Consider the following 19,072-nt stretch of genomic DNA (forward strand, 5'->3'; position numbering starts at 1 on the left):
TGGCAGTTATATGAGTCGGTTGATGGACAGCTCAGCTGTTTGGTAGCAACTGACTGTGGTGGGCGTTTAGGCAGGGTCCAGCCATATAAGGTCACTGGTCCCTGGGGAAACTCCTCCCTGGCTCCCTGCACACACCCAGCCCCCCCCCCCCCCCACAGACTAGATAGTATGACTGGTAGAAATGCACTTGTGCACCATCAGGGCTGTGTCCACAGTTAGCCGTTATTAGTGCAGATGGTGATTATCAAAATTGCACTTCATGTCAATCAGACTTTGATCTAAAAAACATTTCTGGTCTGATCAATAATTCGGTTGGACTGAAATCATCAGTGCCACAAAGCTTTTCAAGTACCACAGACATGGAGCCAGTGACAGAGCAACAAGACAGACAACATAACATAACATGCTTTCATTTGCCCCTCCTGTAGAGAGCCGACTGTAGCTGAACCTTCACAGACCTGCAGGTCCATGTCTTACGTAAGACACTCAAGTTTAAAGAGCCAACACGTAGTCTGTTCTCTCATGTGCAGAGTTTTGCCCCTGATGACAGCAATTAGACACTGATAACAAAATACTATATTATAATTATGACTAGCCCAGAGCAAGACAACTGGACACAAAGACCAATCTGAGCCAAAAATCCTAATCATGCATAACTAAGGCTGCACTGGGAAGGGCAGAAAGAAGAGGGTTACATTTCACATAATTAAAACAAAATGTAATGTGTTGGCATTTAGTATGTTTACTACAGTATGAGATTCAAAAGCCTGAGTTTGCTTGTCCAGCGTCTAAGATTTTCTTCAGTGATTTGACTACACCCTCCAGGGGGGATCTATAGAGTTAATGACAAGACACATTGGTGAGAAACTTTACAAATACAGCTCATAACAATGTTAAAACTCCTTTACCAAGTAGTGTTCAGTGAACTCCACTCCTCCTCAAAAATAGTGTCACTGAACTATGCAGGACCACCAAATATTTCCCATAAAGCATTGGGGGTCAAAGTTCATTCTTTCCTCAACCTCTGACCTGACTGCAGAAAATAGACATGACTTTATTTGCTCATCTGTTACTGTGAAAATATTTGTATGCTTTTATCTATCTTTATTTCTTGTATATATAAAATCATATGTGAAACTACAAAGAGATTAGGACCATTTGATCCATGCTTCAGCCTCTCAGAAAGCTCTACACTTTATTTTATGTGTGTTATTGGGTCTTGATGGACATTTCCTTAATATTCTTTTACTAAATATGAGTTGATATGGACATCACACAGTTAAACTGTAGAGAGCTTTGATATAAAACCTCCTTTCTAAATCAGTTCAACCTCCCAAAGCTACTCATACAGTGAAAGCCACTGACCTATATAATATATTAAGTTATAAGTAAATACAGGCCTATCAAATCCAAAACAATCAAACATAATTTGTCCAAAAAAGTCCAACAAAGTCACAGAATGTGATTATTGTCAGGAGGGGAGCTGCAAATAACGACATCTCATATCTTATGTTGTTGAGTTTGTACAGGTGAGTGACAAAAAGGACAAACTTAGGAGAGAGAGAGTGGAGTAACAGGATAACAATGTCCCTATCCACACAGGAAACGCTGAATGGCTTGATGAGTTATGAAAAAGTTGTATGTATGTGCGTATGTGTGCGTATGTGTGCGTGTGTGTGCGTGCGCGAAAGAGAAGGTTAGATAAAAGCCTGCTAAGCTGCAAAGCACAGAAGTTAAGATCAGTCCTGATATGAGATTGAGAGGTGGTGTAAGTGCACGCTGGCAACACTTCACCAGACAGCTGACAGCAGGAGGAGTGGTGGTGGTGGTGGTGTGTGTGTGTATAGATGTGGAAAAACCCCTAGAGATGTGATGCACAGGAGCACATGCATGATGGTAGACACAACTGCATTGATACAGCATGTAGGCCTATGGGGTATGCATGTACAGCAGACAATGCTTAAAGTCCCCCTCCCGCGACCCTTTTTGGTTATTTTAAAACATTCTCTGTGGTCTTTAAATTGTGATTATGAAGTTTTTAGCCAAAATCACAAAACCTGTGCCATTTCCCAGGGCTCTCCTTCTGCACAGCGCCAGCAGCTCATTAGCAATGCACCTCTGGAGGGTGGGCGGAGACTGCGCTGCTACAGCTACACCGAGCTGTCCAGCCTTTCACCTCTGAGCCAGATGTAGAGTGGGGCGGGAGCTTGTAGCACTAGTGCCCTCCCCTGGGGTTGTGACACGTCGACTCCAGTCTCCCTGAAACTGCCAGTTTGCGTCTGCCATTGATTCACAGCAATTTGAAGGCAGAAAAACTCAGAAATGCAATTTTGCACTTCCTTTTCTGCTGATATGTCCTCTAACATAAGAAAATGCCACAGGAACATGTGAAAAGCACGAAAAACACAATTTTCATGGGAGGGGGTCTTTAAAGACTTATACAACCCCCACACCCCTACCTCTCTCCACACACACACATGCACATGAGTCTGCAGAGTTAAACTGTTTCAAAAGTCTTGGCCAATGTTAATTTTTCTCCTTGGCCATCCTGCTGCTTTGGTCAGGTAACATGAATGTGATCATTCTGGCCATTTGGCAGTGGATGGACGGATGAACGATGGAGGGATGGTAGGAGGGGTCAGAAACACTGACAGCTGAGTCAATGCAATTCAATCAGGAGAACTGGCACCGGAAACCTCAGGACCTGGTGAGGTGGCACTAAAGATAGAAATCCACAGATCATCCGTGTCCCCCTGCTCCCCCCACAAATTACTCAGGTCGCTCACATTTCATTGTAAGTCCACCACCATCACCTTCACAAAAAAACACACACAAAAATGACATGAATTCGATGCTGTGACCAAACAAAAACAAAAACCCTAAATTTGAAATGCAGTATAATGTTACTGAGTGCAGATGGTTCACATAATAAACGGGTCAATGACATGACCCAATTTTTTTTGTGTCCATATGATTTGGTCAAATTTAAACAATTTTAATTTTTTTTTTTAATGTTTCTGTTTTAATCAGTTTTAAGAGAATATATTGGAGAATTATGGCAACAATCTCTAAGTGGTGTTACCATAAAAACTCTGTTCTTTTAAAGGCCAATTGTGCCAAATATCAGTTGTTTATAATGCTAATTTAAGATGTATTAAAAAAAAGGGGCATCGCGTGGCGTAGTGGTTAGAGGTGACGCCCCTTGTATAGAGGCACAGTCCTCGCTGCAGTCGGCCCTGGTTCGAGTCCCGCGTCGGGCGCCATTTACTGCATGTCATTCCCCCTCTCTCTGCCTCCCCGTTTCCTGTCTGTCTCAACTGTACTATCTATAAAGGCATAAATGCCCAAAAAATATACTTTAAAAAAAAAGATGTATTGAAAATAACAAAAACAAATTTAAAGCGTTTTTAGTATATGTCCTGCTCAGTATTGCCATTGATTGAGATGAAGGTAGGTTTCCTGCTGACAGGACAGTCCATGTATTTATCACTGTAACTATGACAACCAAGGTCAGGTACGCTTGGCCTTGGTTGTCATAGTCAGACTTCTATGGGTCATATCAGAGGACTGACTGGTCATTCTCAGCGTTTGTATTGTAAAATAATTCCACTGATGAGTATTGTACTAAAACTTTTAAAGGCCTTTTTGACAGATCTGACCCTTGCAATAGATGTAAACAATCGCCAGCAGACCACATGCATATGCTCTAGTTATGCCCCAAATTGTCTCAGTTCTGGACAGAAATACCTCGAAAAACTGACATGCCTATTGCTTCAAAACAAGTCATAGCCTTCACGATTTTATTAGCCAGGAGACTTATCCTTCTTAAATGGACACATACGTATAACCTCCCCTACGCATAACTGTTGGATAGCCTACATGAGATCCGATATTGTGTTAAACTTGAGAAGATCAGATTCTCCCATCGGGGTTCCTTAATAGCCTTTAACAAAACTTGGCAACCTTTTATAGATCATATCGAATCACTCAGCATTAATGACGAATCTGAAGAATTTAATGATTGATTAATTGCGCAGAACCACCCCCCCCCCTCCATCAAGTGTTTGTGTGAGTGTGTATGTAACATCCATGTCCAGGGACCTGTGTTTCTCTAGTTTTGACATACCAACTGAAAAATGCCAACACTATGGTTCTTCTTTTATTTTTATTTTTTTGCTGATGTTGTTGTTGTTCCCATTTTGAATTATTGTTTATTATCTTTATTAGGCTACTATTAATTTGTATTATTTCATTTCCTTGAGAAAAAAAATCACGCACTAGCTACTATAAGCATAACATACGAACCTGGCAATCAAAGTGTCCGGTGACCACAACAAAGCAAACACAGACACAGACAAAAAAGCAGGTGAGTCTCCTGCCTGTTGTTCTGCTGCTCTGGCAGTGTCAGCAGGTGTCTGCTGCACCACCTGCTGACATTTCCAACCTGTGAGTCGCTTCAGAGTTCAGACGCCAAATAAAGAGATCTAATTCAATTTCATGGGGATGGCTGTGATCACATTCCTATAGCCACTCTGTGTGGAGAGATTACTCAGCCTCTGACACAAACAAGCTGATAATCCTGTCAGATATACAGTTAATTGGTTTCAATCACAGCGTTTTGTTGTAGTCAGTATCAGCCGAGAACCAGCCTGTCCCCAATTACATAGAGGCTATGAGAAGAATATTCAGTTTCTAGATGAGCTATACTGAAAATGTTTGTTTCTGAATTATGTCTTGTGTCAATAAATAGGGTGATTTACTGTTGAGAGAAGGGTATTGAGCACTAATCTCTGTCAAGCTTCAAACATAATAGCAAGGCCTTTTCATTAGCTCCATCACCATTTAGCTGCAATATTTATTTTCATTTCACTCAAAGTAAAACAGTTTATTTTCTAAATCTTGCCAACCAACCTTGCCCACAAGTGGAAATGCCCTGTGACCATAGCCCCTCCCACTGTCGTGGAGGTTCACCTGGGCCTAAAAGCTGTCCTGTGCCTTCACTTGTTTCCCCCCTTCCAACTGCTGACATCCATTTATATCAGGGCCATCTTTTGCTCTTGCACCAACAGCAGCACACACTCATCCTCACATTACCACCCTTGCTTAATGTGCTGTTTTCCACAGCAATGTGTCATATTTGTCCTCTCAATAAGCCGTAATAGTTTGCCTTTGTGTGAACTCCCTTTCATGTCACACTCCTGTCCAAGCCTTGTACTTTCCTACAACAGGACACTGACAGTCTGGACTATGATTCGGGTGTGTTATGTCAGTAACAGCCAATAGCTTTTAGTCTTGTTTAGTGCATATGTCACATGTCCAACATGTGACATGAAATTGAGAGTTGCCATCTGAGGTTAGAACCATGTCTCCCCTGATCATAACCATTTTGTTTTACTGTAGTAACCTGAATCTCTGTGTACCTGAACACACATGACCATGAATACCAGTATAGTACACACAAACATGAAACCTCACATCTCCATGGCTCCAACACCACCACCCCTTCACATTCAACCCTGCTCATTCCACTGCAGCACTTTTCACCATGTCTCAGACTTAGCATGCACACATGTTGTCAGAGTCATCTTACAAATGCCTGGAGTCTATTTAAAGTTTCTTCAAACTACCAACTGTTTGTCTGAAACACTTAGTCCTGGTCAAATCAGAGGGATCCAAAGAAGGCATGAATCCTAAACATCATTGCTGCTTCTAGTAGAGATCTGAAGACTCAGACCACTTTGTTGTTACATCATGAGGTTTCACATCAAACAGCTTCTCTCCCTATGTACAGAACCACAAGGGCAAATTTTGGAGCTATAAGAAGGTGTATACTGTAATGCAAATAGAAACATCACACATATGCGTCAGTAGCCAAGATTGCCAGCTGTTCCTAGCAGCACCCATGTGTGAATGCGTGAATGCATGTAACTCTCAACTGCTCCCTATGGCCTTTACTGTGAATAGGAATCAGTGATCACACCAGCTCCAACAAGGTTGATAAAATGTGGGAAACAGCAGCTTCCTAATGGACGTGTGATGTAACAGATTTCAGCAAACTGCAAGTTGCCACCACCTGCATGTATATATAGTATGTAGGCCTACACATAAGTATGTGCATACACACAATCAATGGACCAAAGCTACCTAACATCCATTCACAACAACACATTTAAATATATATTCACTTCAATATCATGGTATTTGGTATGAACTAGCCCCATAGAATATATAACCATCTTGATTTCTTGTACATCATGATAAATTATTCACACAGAGTTGGTGGTTACATAACTGTCCTTGGTGCCTGTTTCTGCAGGGCAGCTGCAGCGATCTGGGGCTCTTTGGCTCTGTTGTGGGTGGGTTGCGACTGTTGCGTGTGCAAGGGGGGTGGGTGTGCTGAGGGATACAGTGACAGTCTAAACTGGGGTACTGGAACTGTGCCACAGTGGTATCCGAGCTACAGAACTAACTGGTCTGAATGGGCAAGAGGCACACACAGCACATATTGCACGTCAGTCAAGTGTGACCTTTCAGTTTTATTGACGGGGGTTTGAATGTAGTGGGGAATAAATTAGAGTTTCTAGCCCACACCAAGGTCTTGATTGTAATTAACAACATCTATAGGCCACTAGAGTCTGAATAATAACATGAAATGTTATTGAGTTTATTTCAATACAGAATTCAATTTGTGCCAAAGTGCCATGCCATGCCTGAAGACATAAAGCTAATCAAGGAAAAAAAAAATGAGAAGAGATTTAAAATTGATCAGTCAGTCAATAACTTTATACTGTACGTCCCCAGTGGCAGTTGGGTATGCAGTGAGGGAGGCAAGCAGCAGCATTTCATATCAAATGGTGAAGGGATGTGTTGTAATGAAGAAAAGAGACAAAACAAAGTTTTTATAAATCAGAAACTGAAAATGTGAAGTCATACGCATGTGGTTGCAGTCAGATATCACTTGGTCACAATGTTTACACCCTTGTTAATGGACATTATGGTAATAAGTAGGTGTGTATTTGTGTGTTGAATCATATGAGTGTGTTCATAGTGGATGAGCAACAAGCAGCAACATGGAGGAAGACTAATTTGGAGTGTCATAATGTGAGGACGGTCAGGCCACAGCTGTGAAACTGGAGCCAGTGTGTTGATTTAGAGCAAAGGAACTCAGCTCATCAACACAACTGTCACCTGCACAATTTAAGTTACATAAACAAACTGAAAAGATGGATACAACCACTGCTGCTTAATGCACATCCATTATTTGGTAACATGAAAATGCAAGTTTATCATGATTAAAAACTGGCTGTGCTAATTTGCAACATACAGCTGACTGTCATCAGCATAGCAACACACTCGAAAATAATAATAGAATAATAATAGCATGCAGGACACAATTTCAGGCCAGATGTTTGACTGCTGCCCAAGGCCGCCCTCACAAACCATGCACCAGACTTCTGATTTTGTGGTTAACTCCATTTATCAGTGTAACAGGTACCAGGGTAAATCTAAATTTGGCCGCTATTTTAATCTGGGAGGAAAAACAGCCAGGGTACAAAATAAAAATGTTGTAATCTGGCTAAATATGAAAAAAAAGTTAAATTACAATATTTATCTATTACACATATTTGATAAAATTTCTTCAACATTTTCTTTGCAGTTGTATTACAGGTGAAGGCTACACTTTACCATCTAGTCATAGAAGAAATATATTAGTACATGTGGTATATTTATTATTAAAACAGGGCATTAGGTGAAGGGCAGTCATTCTCCAGTGGCTTGCTCTCACTCACTCTGAACAGGGAAACAGAAATCACGTAACTGCTTTAGACTTTTCCTTCTGGTCAGCAGCACTGGATCATTGTATTTGATGGTCATTATCAAAGGCTAACTCAGTGTGGACAGACTGCAGCTGCAGCGGTGTGGAGACACTGTGAGTCATCATACCCAGGTGAAGTGATGCAGGACATCCCTCCACTCATTCTGGTTTGTTATCACTGGTTTAGGTGACAGTTCACAGTAAAGGCCAAAGTGACTCTTTGGCAGGCAACCAGGAAACACCCTGGCTTCCCAGTGTGCTGTCCACCACTGATAGCATGAGCGCAAAAAGAGTGTATCAACAGGCCAAAACAAAACTTTGTGATACACGAAAACAGCACTGAGCATTGCTGTGCATTTCTTCAAAAAAAAGAAGAAAAAGATTCTAATGTTAGTGCTAATTACACAACTCCTACCACTACAAAAACACATGTATATGTATCTGGATATGTACATTACACAAACATATAATCAATAATGAATCTACAGAAAATAACAACAACAACAAAAAGTTGATAGAAAGATCAAATAACAGGAAATATCTGACCTCCAGGTCTCTGCTGAGTTGTTGTGGGGAAACCTGGATGTGATGTGAGACTGCTCTTTGCGTCACTGTGTCTCTCAGCTCCGCCCCCAACGTCTGCTCTGTCACATGATGTGAGTGTGATTTAATATCTGTCCGCGGGTAGATTACTGGGGCCTATCACATCACCTTCGGTGTGTAATACCACTGGCACTTGTGCAGTTGAGGTTTGACAAAAGCAAAATCTGAGTCTGAGAATAACCTCATGTGAGCCCCAATTCAACCAATGACCTTTTACATTGCACACAAAGCGTTGTATCCTTACACACGTCATGACATTGATGACATGTGATACACATGGTCGATCAAGACACATCTCAGCATAAATTGTATGCTGAGATACTTGTGCACTTACTCACAAGCTTTGATACCGAGGTATAAAAAAAACACTGGAGTTCATGTTTTCCTTCCTCTGACTTGCCAAATGTCTTGAGTTTGCACAGCCTGTCACTATGTATGACTACATAACATTTCACACAGGGACCAGTAACAAGTATCCTAAACTCACACTTGCAGACACCTCCAATTAGCAGATTGGTGGGTGAATGAGCCACGACTCAATGAAACTCAATCTGTAATTGCAAATATTACTATGATGTAATCTAAGACAAAGTAGTTATTTTTAACAAAATATGGTGACAGACATTATTCAAGTTACAGGTTAAGTTAAGTCTCATCGACTCACAGGGGACAGACACATGGAGGAGAGATTCAGTACAATACATGTGCATGAACGTCTGGACTGAGTGTCCAAACCATGAGAGCAGTTCTAGCAGGCTGAGGGTGAAAGGTTGGAGCAGGCAGCTGCAGCTGTTGCCTTGTCTCTCGTCTCGAGTGTTCTGTGATGTTCGTTCTTGCCTTTTAGAAACTCACCCGGGCACAGAAGACCCCCTGTGGCCAATCAAATGAGGGGACCCCAAGCCCAGTCAGCCAATCCGGGCAAAGGTCTGGGTATAAATACTTAAGTCCTTCACCTGGCAGAGTTGGGCAACCCCTACATTCGTGGACAGGATCTGATCCCGGGATCTGTTACCTCTTTCTTTTCTCCTAAGCAGGTAAAAAACCAAAAGCAACAAATATCTGTCAGACAGATTCCTCCATTGGTGGACTCTGGAGCCATGAAAACCTTTTCTCGTCTTGGATTCCTCTGAGGCTTTGCACAATTTTTCCTAATATGGAAACTACTACTAAAATCTACTTTGGTCATTCTGTTCTGAGTGCACTTTATAGCCTGAAACTTAGGGTTTTTTTGTTTTGTTTTGTTTGTTTTGAAAGACTTGATGCTGTGTGTTTCGTGGATGTGGGCACCACTTGTCTGCTGATGAGGGGACAGCTGCGTTAATGGCAGTGTGGCCAGTTGTGAATATCTATCAGCTGTTGCTGGCGTTAGCAGGACAGGTTTGAGGCGACTGTGAATAATTTAGGAGTGCTCAATGTAGTCAAGAAACCATCCACAAGCCATATACACACTTTGACCTTTCAGTGTACCAGGTGTCATCACTCTGCTGCTGCACCTTCAGCAAGTGACACAACTGCGTTTTGACCTTTGACAGAAAGAGGCATCAACCTGGAAATAGACACAGAGTGACGGCTCGGCTGGTAGTTGTAAATTTATTCCTGACCCCGCACGTCTATTCTGACTGATTCTGCAGCTGCAGCTCATTCACTCCAGCTTTGCATTTAGACATTTGTCTTTAAGTAATTGGAGTTTAGCTACTGGATCATTAAGTCCCAAGATGATGATGCATGATGCATGTTGGAGCAAGAACATACAAAAATATTCTTTCCTCTTTGGGATACCTTTTCAGTTCACACAAAGCTTTGATGATTGAATGCTGAAGATAACGTTTTTTGTTTTTTTTTACTAAATGTACCACCTTGATTTTTAAACATTGAAATCTTTCTGCTATTTTTACTCTCAAAAGCATAATATCAATATAAAGTATTTTGTCTCTTGAACAAAAGTAAACCTACTGCTGTATAATTGGCTGCTAAATCAGCCTCAGTCTTAGGGTGAATACAGCAACTTCAGAAAGAGAATTAGTTGTCATAATGTAGTGAAGCTCAACGGTGAGGGGGGGTGGGTTGCAGGTGCAGGGGAGGGTGGGAGGGGGGGTGCTGGTGGGAGGGAGGTTGGTGGGGCCGCAGTGACACTATAAATAACATTGGCTGTGAAGGGAGGGTGCAGGTGGCGAGGCAGGGAAGACCAGAGAGAAGCATGTAGAGAGTGAGAAAGAAAGAAAGAAAGAAAGAAAGAAAGAAAGAAAGAAAGAAAGAAAGAAAGAAAGAAAGAAAGAAAGAAAGAAAAGTGGACAGACAGAATGAGGAGGTGTCTCCTCTTCACCAGAAGGCTTGTTGACAAAGCCCTTGAGAAACTTGGAGAAACACCAGACAAGGAGCATGGTACCACATCACTGTGTTGTGTTTCAGGTTGTTCTGTTACTTTAGTGTGACAAATAAACTTCAAATGACTGATCAAAACATCTGCTCATTATTGAGCACGATATGGAATAATAAGTGAGTGACTATCATATTGCAGTCTCTGTGAACGACACACTGTAGATAGTGAGTAAATAACACCTGCTCTCCTCTTTTCCTTGTCTCCTCTCAGACGGAGTAAGAATTGCAGCCATGGCAAAGAACTGCCACAACGACTACAAGATGAAGTTCACAACGGACGATGAGTACCCTGATCTGTCCCTGCACAACAACCACATGGCCAAGGTACAACTCCTGCTCCGTTCACGACCACACACTCAAAACACACAGATGCATGGGACCAGCAGCCTGTAGCGTGACATTAGTATGATCCATCTCAGATTACTGACGCTCTGACACTGAGGCTACCTCAAAGACAGAGGTCACATGTAGCATGATTCCCATTGCTGCTTTTAGAGGCCCTGACGTTGTATAAGATACTCAGCTGCCATACAGCACACCATTAAGTCACACGGTCACTGACCTGCACCATGTGTCATCTGCTGTAGGTGCTGACCAAGGACATCTATGGCAAGCTGAGAGGCAAATCCACCCCCAGTGGCTTCACCGTGGATGACGTCATCCAGACCGGTGTTGACAACCCCGGTAAGAGAGAGTCATCAGCATAGAGATTACACAAACAGCCAACTCTATATATCATCACATTCATCTCTACCATTATATAGTATAGTGTATACATAATCACATTTACATCAGAGGATTGGCAAGTTTTCTATTTGATGTGTTCAGGAACCACATGTGGTGTAGGAACAGAAACTCACTGTGAACAGTCTTCATGGTTGAACTAGCTCACAACATCACCGTCTTTTCTCGTCCCCTGTCTTGTGATCAGGCCACCCCTTCATCATGACCGTTGGTTGCGTTGCTGGTGATGAGGAGTCCTACGAGGTCTTCAAGGATCTGCTGGACCCCATCATCTCCGACCGTCATGGCGGCTACAAGCCCACCGACAAGCACAAGACCGACCTGAACTTCGAGAACCTGAAGGTGAGGAGAGACGATGGTGATTCAAGAAAATGAAAATGGCTCGTTGGCGAATCCACACAGCAAACTGACAGCCTTTAATTTACTGACTGTTGAGGCCACATGACTTCAAGCTTAAATTTCTCCCCAAACATTGACTCATTCTTTAAATACATTTTATTAAAATAAACTTTTAGCTCACAAAGGCACACTAAAAACACTGGATTTACTGTGCTCATAGTCTCTGCTGAAACCACCAGACATGTGCTGTTAATTCTCATTTAAACGTTGTACGGTGGCCCTGAGAGCTCAACACACTGCACCTGAAGAAAAACACTTGCAAAACAATACAAAACAGGAACAAACTCAGAAACATCTTCATCACTTATAGTTTTGTAACTATAACATAGTTTTGTGTCTCCTCGAAACACTTCCATTGTGAGAATTTGCTGTCAACGTGATGAAGATGTTTTGTGTGTTTTGCAGGACACACCTCAAGTGGTCGATCCAGTAATAATGTGTCTGTTGTGTTTTTCTGTCCTGCCTCCTTCTCTCAGGGTGGTGATGACCTGGACCCCAACTACGTGCTGTCCAGCCGTGTCCGTACCGGCCGCAGCATCAAGGGATTCACCCTGCCCCCCCACAACAGCCGTGGAGAGCGCAGAGCCATCCAGAACCTGTCCATTGAGGGTGATTATCAAACTGATGACACTAATCTGTCAATGTGACTCAGAATCGCTAATTCACAAGCAACACAAATGTTTGTGACCGAGACTGACACCTCTCCTCCGTCCCTCCCCTTAGCTCTGGCCAGCCTGGAGGGTGAGTTCAAGGGAAAGTACTATCCCCTGGACGGTATGACCGACGCTGAGCAGGAGCAGCTGATCGCTGACCACTTCCTGTTTGACAAGCCTGTGTCCCCCCTGCTGACCTGCGCTGGTATGGCCCGTGACTGGCCCGACGCCAGAGGCATCTGGTGAGAAACACAGACACACAGGATGGAAGTGAAACAGAAGATGTGATCACAAATGAGGTCGTTCCTGATCTGTTTTTTTAAAAGATAAAAACAATTGGACGGAAATATCACACCAGCAAAACATAACCCCCCTCCCTCTGAGCTGAAATCTCCCATATGGCCTCCCCAAGCCAACCTCTCACACTTTCACCATCTGTCACTGTCTCCCACGGCCCACATATGAAAATCCTCATTATTCCTGTTTCGGCTAAAAACAAGTATGTCATGAATGTGGCCACAGCTCACTAACCACAAACCCACCCTCAGTAAATTAGAAATACTTTAAATCCACCACTGTGGGTCACATCATTCACATTTTCGTCTTAATACCACTCAGACTCTCTGTGGCAGATTTCTCCCCAAAAACTGCAGATTGTAATGTAACCGTGACGTATAAATACTGAGTGAAACTGAGCTGGATTTCTTCCTCCAACAGGCACAACGACAACAAGACCTTCCTGGTCTGGGTGAACGAGGAGGATCACCTGCGTGTCATCTCCATGCAGAAGGGAGGCAACATGAAGGAGGTCTTCAGGCGCTTCTGCGTTGGTCTGCAGAAGGTAACACACAAAACCTCTGTGCATATATGTACACAAACACATGAGCATGATTCAACCAAGAACACGGGTGCAGGGGTTAAAGCCAGTTCACCAAGGCCGTAATTACCCTATACATTGGGGGGGACACATCCCCCCCAATATTCAAATATGCTCAAAATGTCCCCCCCAATATATAGATAGCTGATTAAAAAAATAAACTGTCGAGCACACCTGAATATAAGCCGCACCAGCTAAATTTTAAAAGAAAAATATTTAGAATACTTGAATATAAGCCTCAGGTTTTCATGTTGTAACATGCAATATTTCCACAGAAAGACAGTAGGGAACTATGCAAGTCATGTGCATTTGTTCACAACAAAGCCGGAGAAAAAGCAATATATGATGTTACAGGTGTGTGTTTGTGCAGTCTTAACTGTCATAAACCTTTCATATCAAACTCTTTCAAACTCACTTTCCTTTTTGTTGGTCAGATTGAGGAGATCTTCAAGAAGCACAACCACGGCTTCATGTGGAACGAGCATCTGGGCTACATCCTGACCTGCCCCTCCAACCTGGGAACTGGCCTGCGCGGTGGCGTGCACGTCAAGCTGCCCAAGCTCAGCACACACGCCAAGTTCGAGGAGATCCTGACCAGGCTGCGTCTGCAGAAGCGTGGCACAGGTACTGAAATCAAAACAAGGTCACGCATCCATTTCAATGCCAGCAACAGATGAACGTTTTCAGAGATGGTTTGAGAGTTGTTGGGTTCACACTAAAACAGTCAGCAAGCTGCAGGTTTCTCCTCCTCCTGCCACTTTTTGACCGTGGATTTGTTCCTCTCCCCTTTGTTTCTGTGCAGGTGGTGTTGACACAGCCTCCGTGGGTGGCGTGTTCGACATCTCCAACGCTGACCGTCTGGGCTCCTCCGAGGTGTACCAGGTCCAGCTGGTGGTTGATGGTGTCAAGCTCATGGTTGAGATGGAGAAGAAGCTGGAGAAGGGAGAGTCCATCGATGGCATGATCCCCGCCCAGAAGTAAATAGAACAGACAACCAATGACTGAATGACTGTCTGTGTTTGTTTTTTTTATATTACAAAAAAATGAACGGGTAGCCTTGTTGTAAAGTTATCTTACTGGTCTTGGCCACCTGGCTACTTTCTGCTTACTTCACTCCGTCAAAAGGAGGCTCAACTTTTCTCTCCACTCTTTCCTTTTCTTTCTTACCTCTGTTAATCTTACTCAACTTTTACTTTCCTGCTTTTTCTTCACTATCTCTTTCTAAGCTCATGTCACTTTTATCATCGCTCTGCCCATCTTCTCTGTAACATCCTGGGATCAATCCATGCATAGTCTGGTCGTGGCTATGTATACACACCAAAATAATTTTTTTTTGGTTGTAAAATATAACTTAACTGGATAATTAAACTATGCCCCATGAAACAATCAAACCTTCTGTCTTCAGTTTTCTTTATGAGAAACACTCATGGATCATTTTGCAAGTACTCAGAGCAGACTCACAGTACACTCACTCATCAAACCTCATACAAAAACATGACATCCATACATGACAAAAAATATTAAAGAGGTTGAAAGCCTTTATTTTTGTGTCACACATTATTTCCTAGGAGACATGCAGGATTGCAGGTCGATCATTTCCGCAATTTTAGCCCATAAGTTAACTTTTATTGATAACAGTGACAGCTTCAAACACACTACAACAGAACGGTAGCCTTAAAGCATGGCCCTAACTGTATCTAGAGAACAGGTTCAGAGAGTGAGGCCCAATTGTACACAAAAAAAAAAAAAAAAATTGCAAAAACTAGCCCTAAATCACAGCTTCACATTTTCAGACAGTGGTGGACACGTGCTGCAGCTGAAATCTCCCATGAAACAGATAAATATGTCGACTTTACGGCCGTAAAGATCACAAACCTGCTGCAACATCAAACTCTTCCTTTTCCATCTTTTGTTAGATGCTGCATACTTTGAAAGTACAAGTTATAATTGCTTGGCTTTAAAGAGTTACAATATAAGTACGACAACCTTTTGATTTTGGAGTTGTCAGTGTGGATGCAGCAGCACATGACGGATGTAGCTCAGTGGAGTGTGTGTGTTTTTTTCTAGTCTTTTGTTTTGTAGTCTTGGTTGATTTGTTCTGTGAGGAGTGATGTGCGACACGAAGCCAGGTCAGGAACAGTCAGTGTGAATCTCATCTAATTTAGTACAAATATTCACTTGGACTAAAAGGCGAACCGATTAAAATTTGGTCAAAGGTCCCTCTCATCTCTAAAACATGTTGTTGTTGTTTTGGATGTAACTAAAGAATTGATACAGTTATATGACACAGATGTTGTTCAACAGGATTAAAAAAGACGAAGTGATAGCATTTTAGATCCACAAGTCATAGGTCTACTTCACTGTGACATCATAATGCTCTGCACAGCAACACGCTGTAACTGAGGAGCAGAGTGGGAGATCGTGACAATATTTCCAGCAGCTTGATTTGTTTGTTGAAGACGTAAAACTGCAATGAGCTGATTCTGGTTATGAAAGAAGATGTAATAATCAAAAAGGTCATTCAAGGTCACGTTCTGGTCCTAACCCTCTGCTTCATGACTACACATGTTGCATGCCTTTTGATTTAAACACTGGCTTGATGAGGCAGGAGTTTCATTGGTTAACAGTCATACACCTCTTACAGTAGTAACGGGATCTGATTGGTCAACAGTCGTACACCGCTCATAAGTGCTGCAGCCTGATTACTCAACAGAGAGAAACATCTACGGTTATAAATCAAAAGTGTTGCTGAGGCTCAAAATATGAAATAAATATGAAACTGGACAAAAGAAAACCTGACAAAGATTTTGTGGAGACAACTGACCATGAGTTTATCAGAAATTTTGTATCTTCCAAATGTTTGGTTGATATGACTGTGGCATCAGTGGAGTCAAATGGCACCTCTGCCTGGAGACATTAAGGCAACACTCGAGTTGGTTTTACTGCGGAGATGAATGAAGCCAAGTGTCACTAGGTGCATGTAGGTGAAAGAGAGAAAGGCATTCAGAGCATCAATTATTCACTTCAGTTGGCGTTAGATGTGTGAAACAATTGGATTTTTAAAAACAATTTAATAAAAGAAAAGATTAAAATTCTGGCAGAACAGTTCACATTATGTCTCCAAGCTACACAGTTAAAAAAAAAAAAAAAAAAGTGCTCAACGAATTTAACAACAAATCCACGATATCAAAAAGAGAAAAGGTAAATAAAACAAGGAGCCCTATTAAGTCTTAATCGCTGCCTTTTCAAGTCTTCATTCTTGGCTTTGTGGCTGTATTGCACTACACTTGAAAGTGTATGCGATGGCATTTTAACAGGCAACACAGTATATTAATACTGTAGTGAAACCCTCCATTTACTTTACACCAGAATGAGCTACAGTAATTTGTGTGTGTGTGTGGTCGAATTACACTGAACAAACAAAAACCATATACAAAGCTGTGGCTGCTTAGTTTGTCACTTAATCATCATGCTGGATGAAGAAGTTTCTCCCAATTGTACCTGCACTGGCTTCACAGGAAGAGGATTGAAAGTGAGCTTTTTATTTATTTTTTTACTCTGTATGATACAATGGTAAATTACCATGACACCACCTAAAACCTTGGATGCCATGCCATTTGACCATTAATCAAATATTTGCTCAGAAAAGGAGATTTTTTTTAAGCATTTGCTGCACAGACAAACGCACGAAAACATTCGATATGTGCTTCGAAAAATACATTTCAATTTTCTTATGGGTGAAAATGTAGTAAAATTAAATGCTGACTTAATTTACTTGAGGTGATGTTTGTTAAATAGGGTATAGGTTTCTGACTGGATGACAAAACCTGCTCTTCTAATATACAAAAGCTGAACCTGCTTAGTTTTTTTTTTGGTACAACAATGCTGAGTGGCTCTTCTTGTTTGCTCAGAGTCGGCGGAGACATCCTGTTGTGAAATAAAATGAAAACTCTACTTTGCTCTTTAAACCAATGTTTTGCTGGTGGCAGAGAACTAAACATTGGGTTAAGTTGAGAATGAGCTGACACGGTAAGGTTATCGAGGTCAACATCTCAGCTTGGGTCCTGTGTTATTAGGCAGCTTTGCTTGTCCCATAGCAACTAATTCGCCAGCGGAGACAACATCTTATCAGAAATGGTGCAAACGAACATCAAAATCCCAACTGAGCGGTAAAATGGGCTTTGTCAATGGATGGGCAGAGAGGCTGGGGTGCTTCATTCAGTCTGTCACAAGTCTCTGCATTTCTGCATGTCTCCCTCTCGAGGCTGGAGGTCAGACTGCGCCCTCCCTCCGTGAATATGTGACCTCTGCTTCCGAGGATGACAAACAGGTGTCAAACCTCTGCCCATTTTAAAAGCATTAAAGAAAGAAAATAAACTTAATACACAAAAAATTAAAAGATTTCTTTAAATAGCAGCTCTTTAAAAAGGAATGATGACAAATATGATACAATAGGAACAACAACATCAACAACAACAAATTATCAGTCTCCATCGTTCTCAGCAACAGCATCCTTATCAACATCAAATATGAAATCATGAAAAAAACAACAACAACAGTCTGACTCCATGGGCTCACGTCGTATGGAGGTGGTGGCGTGTTTGTAAGCAGAAGTCGTGGGTCACTGACAGCTCCAAGGTCAAGGGGTCATCATAAGTCTGCCGATGGCGGTCTATCCGTGTCTGTGCATCTGTTTGTCTGGCTGTGATCGGTGGCATCAGAGTAAGAGGGTCTTTGGCGGAGGCGAGGCATCGCTAGCCACATCAGATGAGGTGAAGCCTAGGGAGGAAGAGGAGGAGGGGATGCGTCTGCCTCATCATTCCTCCTCCTCCTCATCCCTCCTCATTCATTAACCTGTCCTCTCCGTCGTCAATCTGCCCCGCCTCCTGTCGCCCTCAGAGCTCCAGCTCCTTGGACACTTTGGTGGCGATGTCTCTAAAGGCTAACGGTGCCCCCCACAGGCGCTTGAACTTCACACCGCTGCTCTGGCCCAGCCCGCTGGGCAGCTGGCAGACCTCGGCCTCGAAGGCCACGCGGGCTCCGGCTGCTCCGTGGGTGCAGGACAGGAGGAAAGGCCCGGCCAGATGGACCTGGCAGCCACAGCCCTGTGCCGCCTCACGCAGCGCTAGCACCACCTCGGCCGGGTCGCGAGGGCTCCGCACCCTCACATCCCAGCCGCATCGGGGGGTCCGGGGCTCGGCCGCTTTCTGATGCCCAGATAGATGGCGACTGGAAGAGGAGAGAAAAGGGGGTGAGGGAGGGAGAGAGGGAGGGATGCAGATGGGGGAAGGACCCGGAAATGTATGAGGGTTTGAAGCAGAAGGGACAAAGTGGGGTTGATATGGGATGTTTGTATGAGGAGGGGATCAGAGGTTGAAGTAGAGGGTGAGATCAGATATGAATGGGAGGACGAACAAACACATTTAAGGGTAAAGGAGTTAATGTATTGAGTGTTTGAGTGAGGTAGATGTGTGAATAGACAGGGAAGTGAATGTGTGAGTGTATGAATGGTTGTGTGAATGAATGAATGAATGGTCAGGGAAAGGGGAGAAGAACAAAAAAACAGTTAAAACAGATCAATGGATGCAGACATTTTGCTAC

The 19,072-nt window shown here is 42.7% G+C and overlaps 2 protein-coding genes across 7 annotated transcripts in view; one reads left to right on the plus strand and one right to left on the minus strand.

Annotated features, from left to right (window-relative positions):
* The first annotated feature begins 9,383 nt into the window (after nt 1–9,383).
* Nucleotides 9,384–14,862, plus strand: ckmb (creatine kinase, muscle b). The gene is made up of 9 exons (XM_085795749.1): nt 9,384–9,453; nt 11,010–11,122; nt 11,386–11,482; nt 11,730–11,884; nt 12,418–12,550; nt 12,665–12,836; nt 13,312–13,435; nt 13,906–14,095; nt 14,274–14,862. Exons 2-9 carry the CDS (start codon nt 11,030–11,032, stop codon nt 14,450–14,452), a joined length of 1,143 nt encoding a protein of 380 aa, XP_085651875.1. The 5' UTR covers nt 9,384–9,453; nt 11,010–11,029; the 3' UTR covers nt 14,453–14,862.
* Nucleotides 14,863–14,991: 129 nt separating this feature from the next.
* The window catches only part of mark4b (MAP/microtubule affinity-regulating kinase 4b), a 64,771-nt gene continuing 60,690 nt past the window's right edge, over nt 14,992–19,072 (minus strand). For 4 of the 6 annotated variants that reach the window (XM_085795737.1, XM_085795738.1, XM_085795736.1 and 1 more), the window contains one exon: nt 14,992–18,700. In XM_085795737.1, coding sequence (XP_085651863.1) covers nt 18,367–18,700 — 334 coding nt within the window. In that variant the 3' untranslated portion in view covers nt 14,992–18,366. The remainder of the gene's footprint in view (nt 18,701–19,072) is intronic. The other 2 variants (XM_085795741.1, XM_085795740.1) reach the window with 2 other exon arrangements.

The sequence above is a fragment of the Trachurus japonicus genome, chromosome 13 (assembly GCF_045865225.1).
Source record: "Trachurus japonicus isolate A0001 chromosome 13, Traja_1.0".
NCBI lineage: Eukaryota > Metazoa > Chordata > Actinopteri > Carangiformes > Carangidae > Trachurus > Trachurus japonicus.

Coding starts and splice junctions, on each gene's coding strand:
- ckmb (XM_085795749.1), top strand. CDS start 11,030: ATGGCAAAGAACTGCCACAACGACTACAAGATGAAGTTCACAACGGAC. Junction 11,483..11,729: donor GACCGGTGTTGACAACCCCG/GTAAGAGAGAGT, acceptor TCTTGTGATCAG/GCCACCCCTTCATCATGACC. Junction 12,837..13,311: donor CCCGACGCCAGAGGCATCTG/GTGAGAAACACA, acceptor TTCCTCCAACAG/GCACAACGACAACAAGACCT.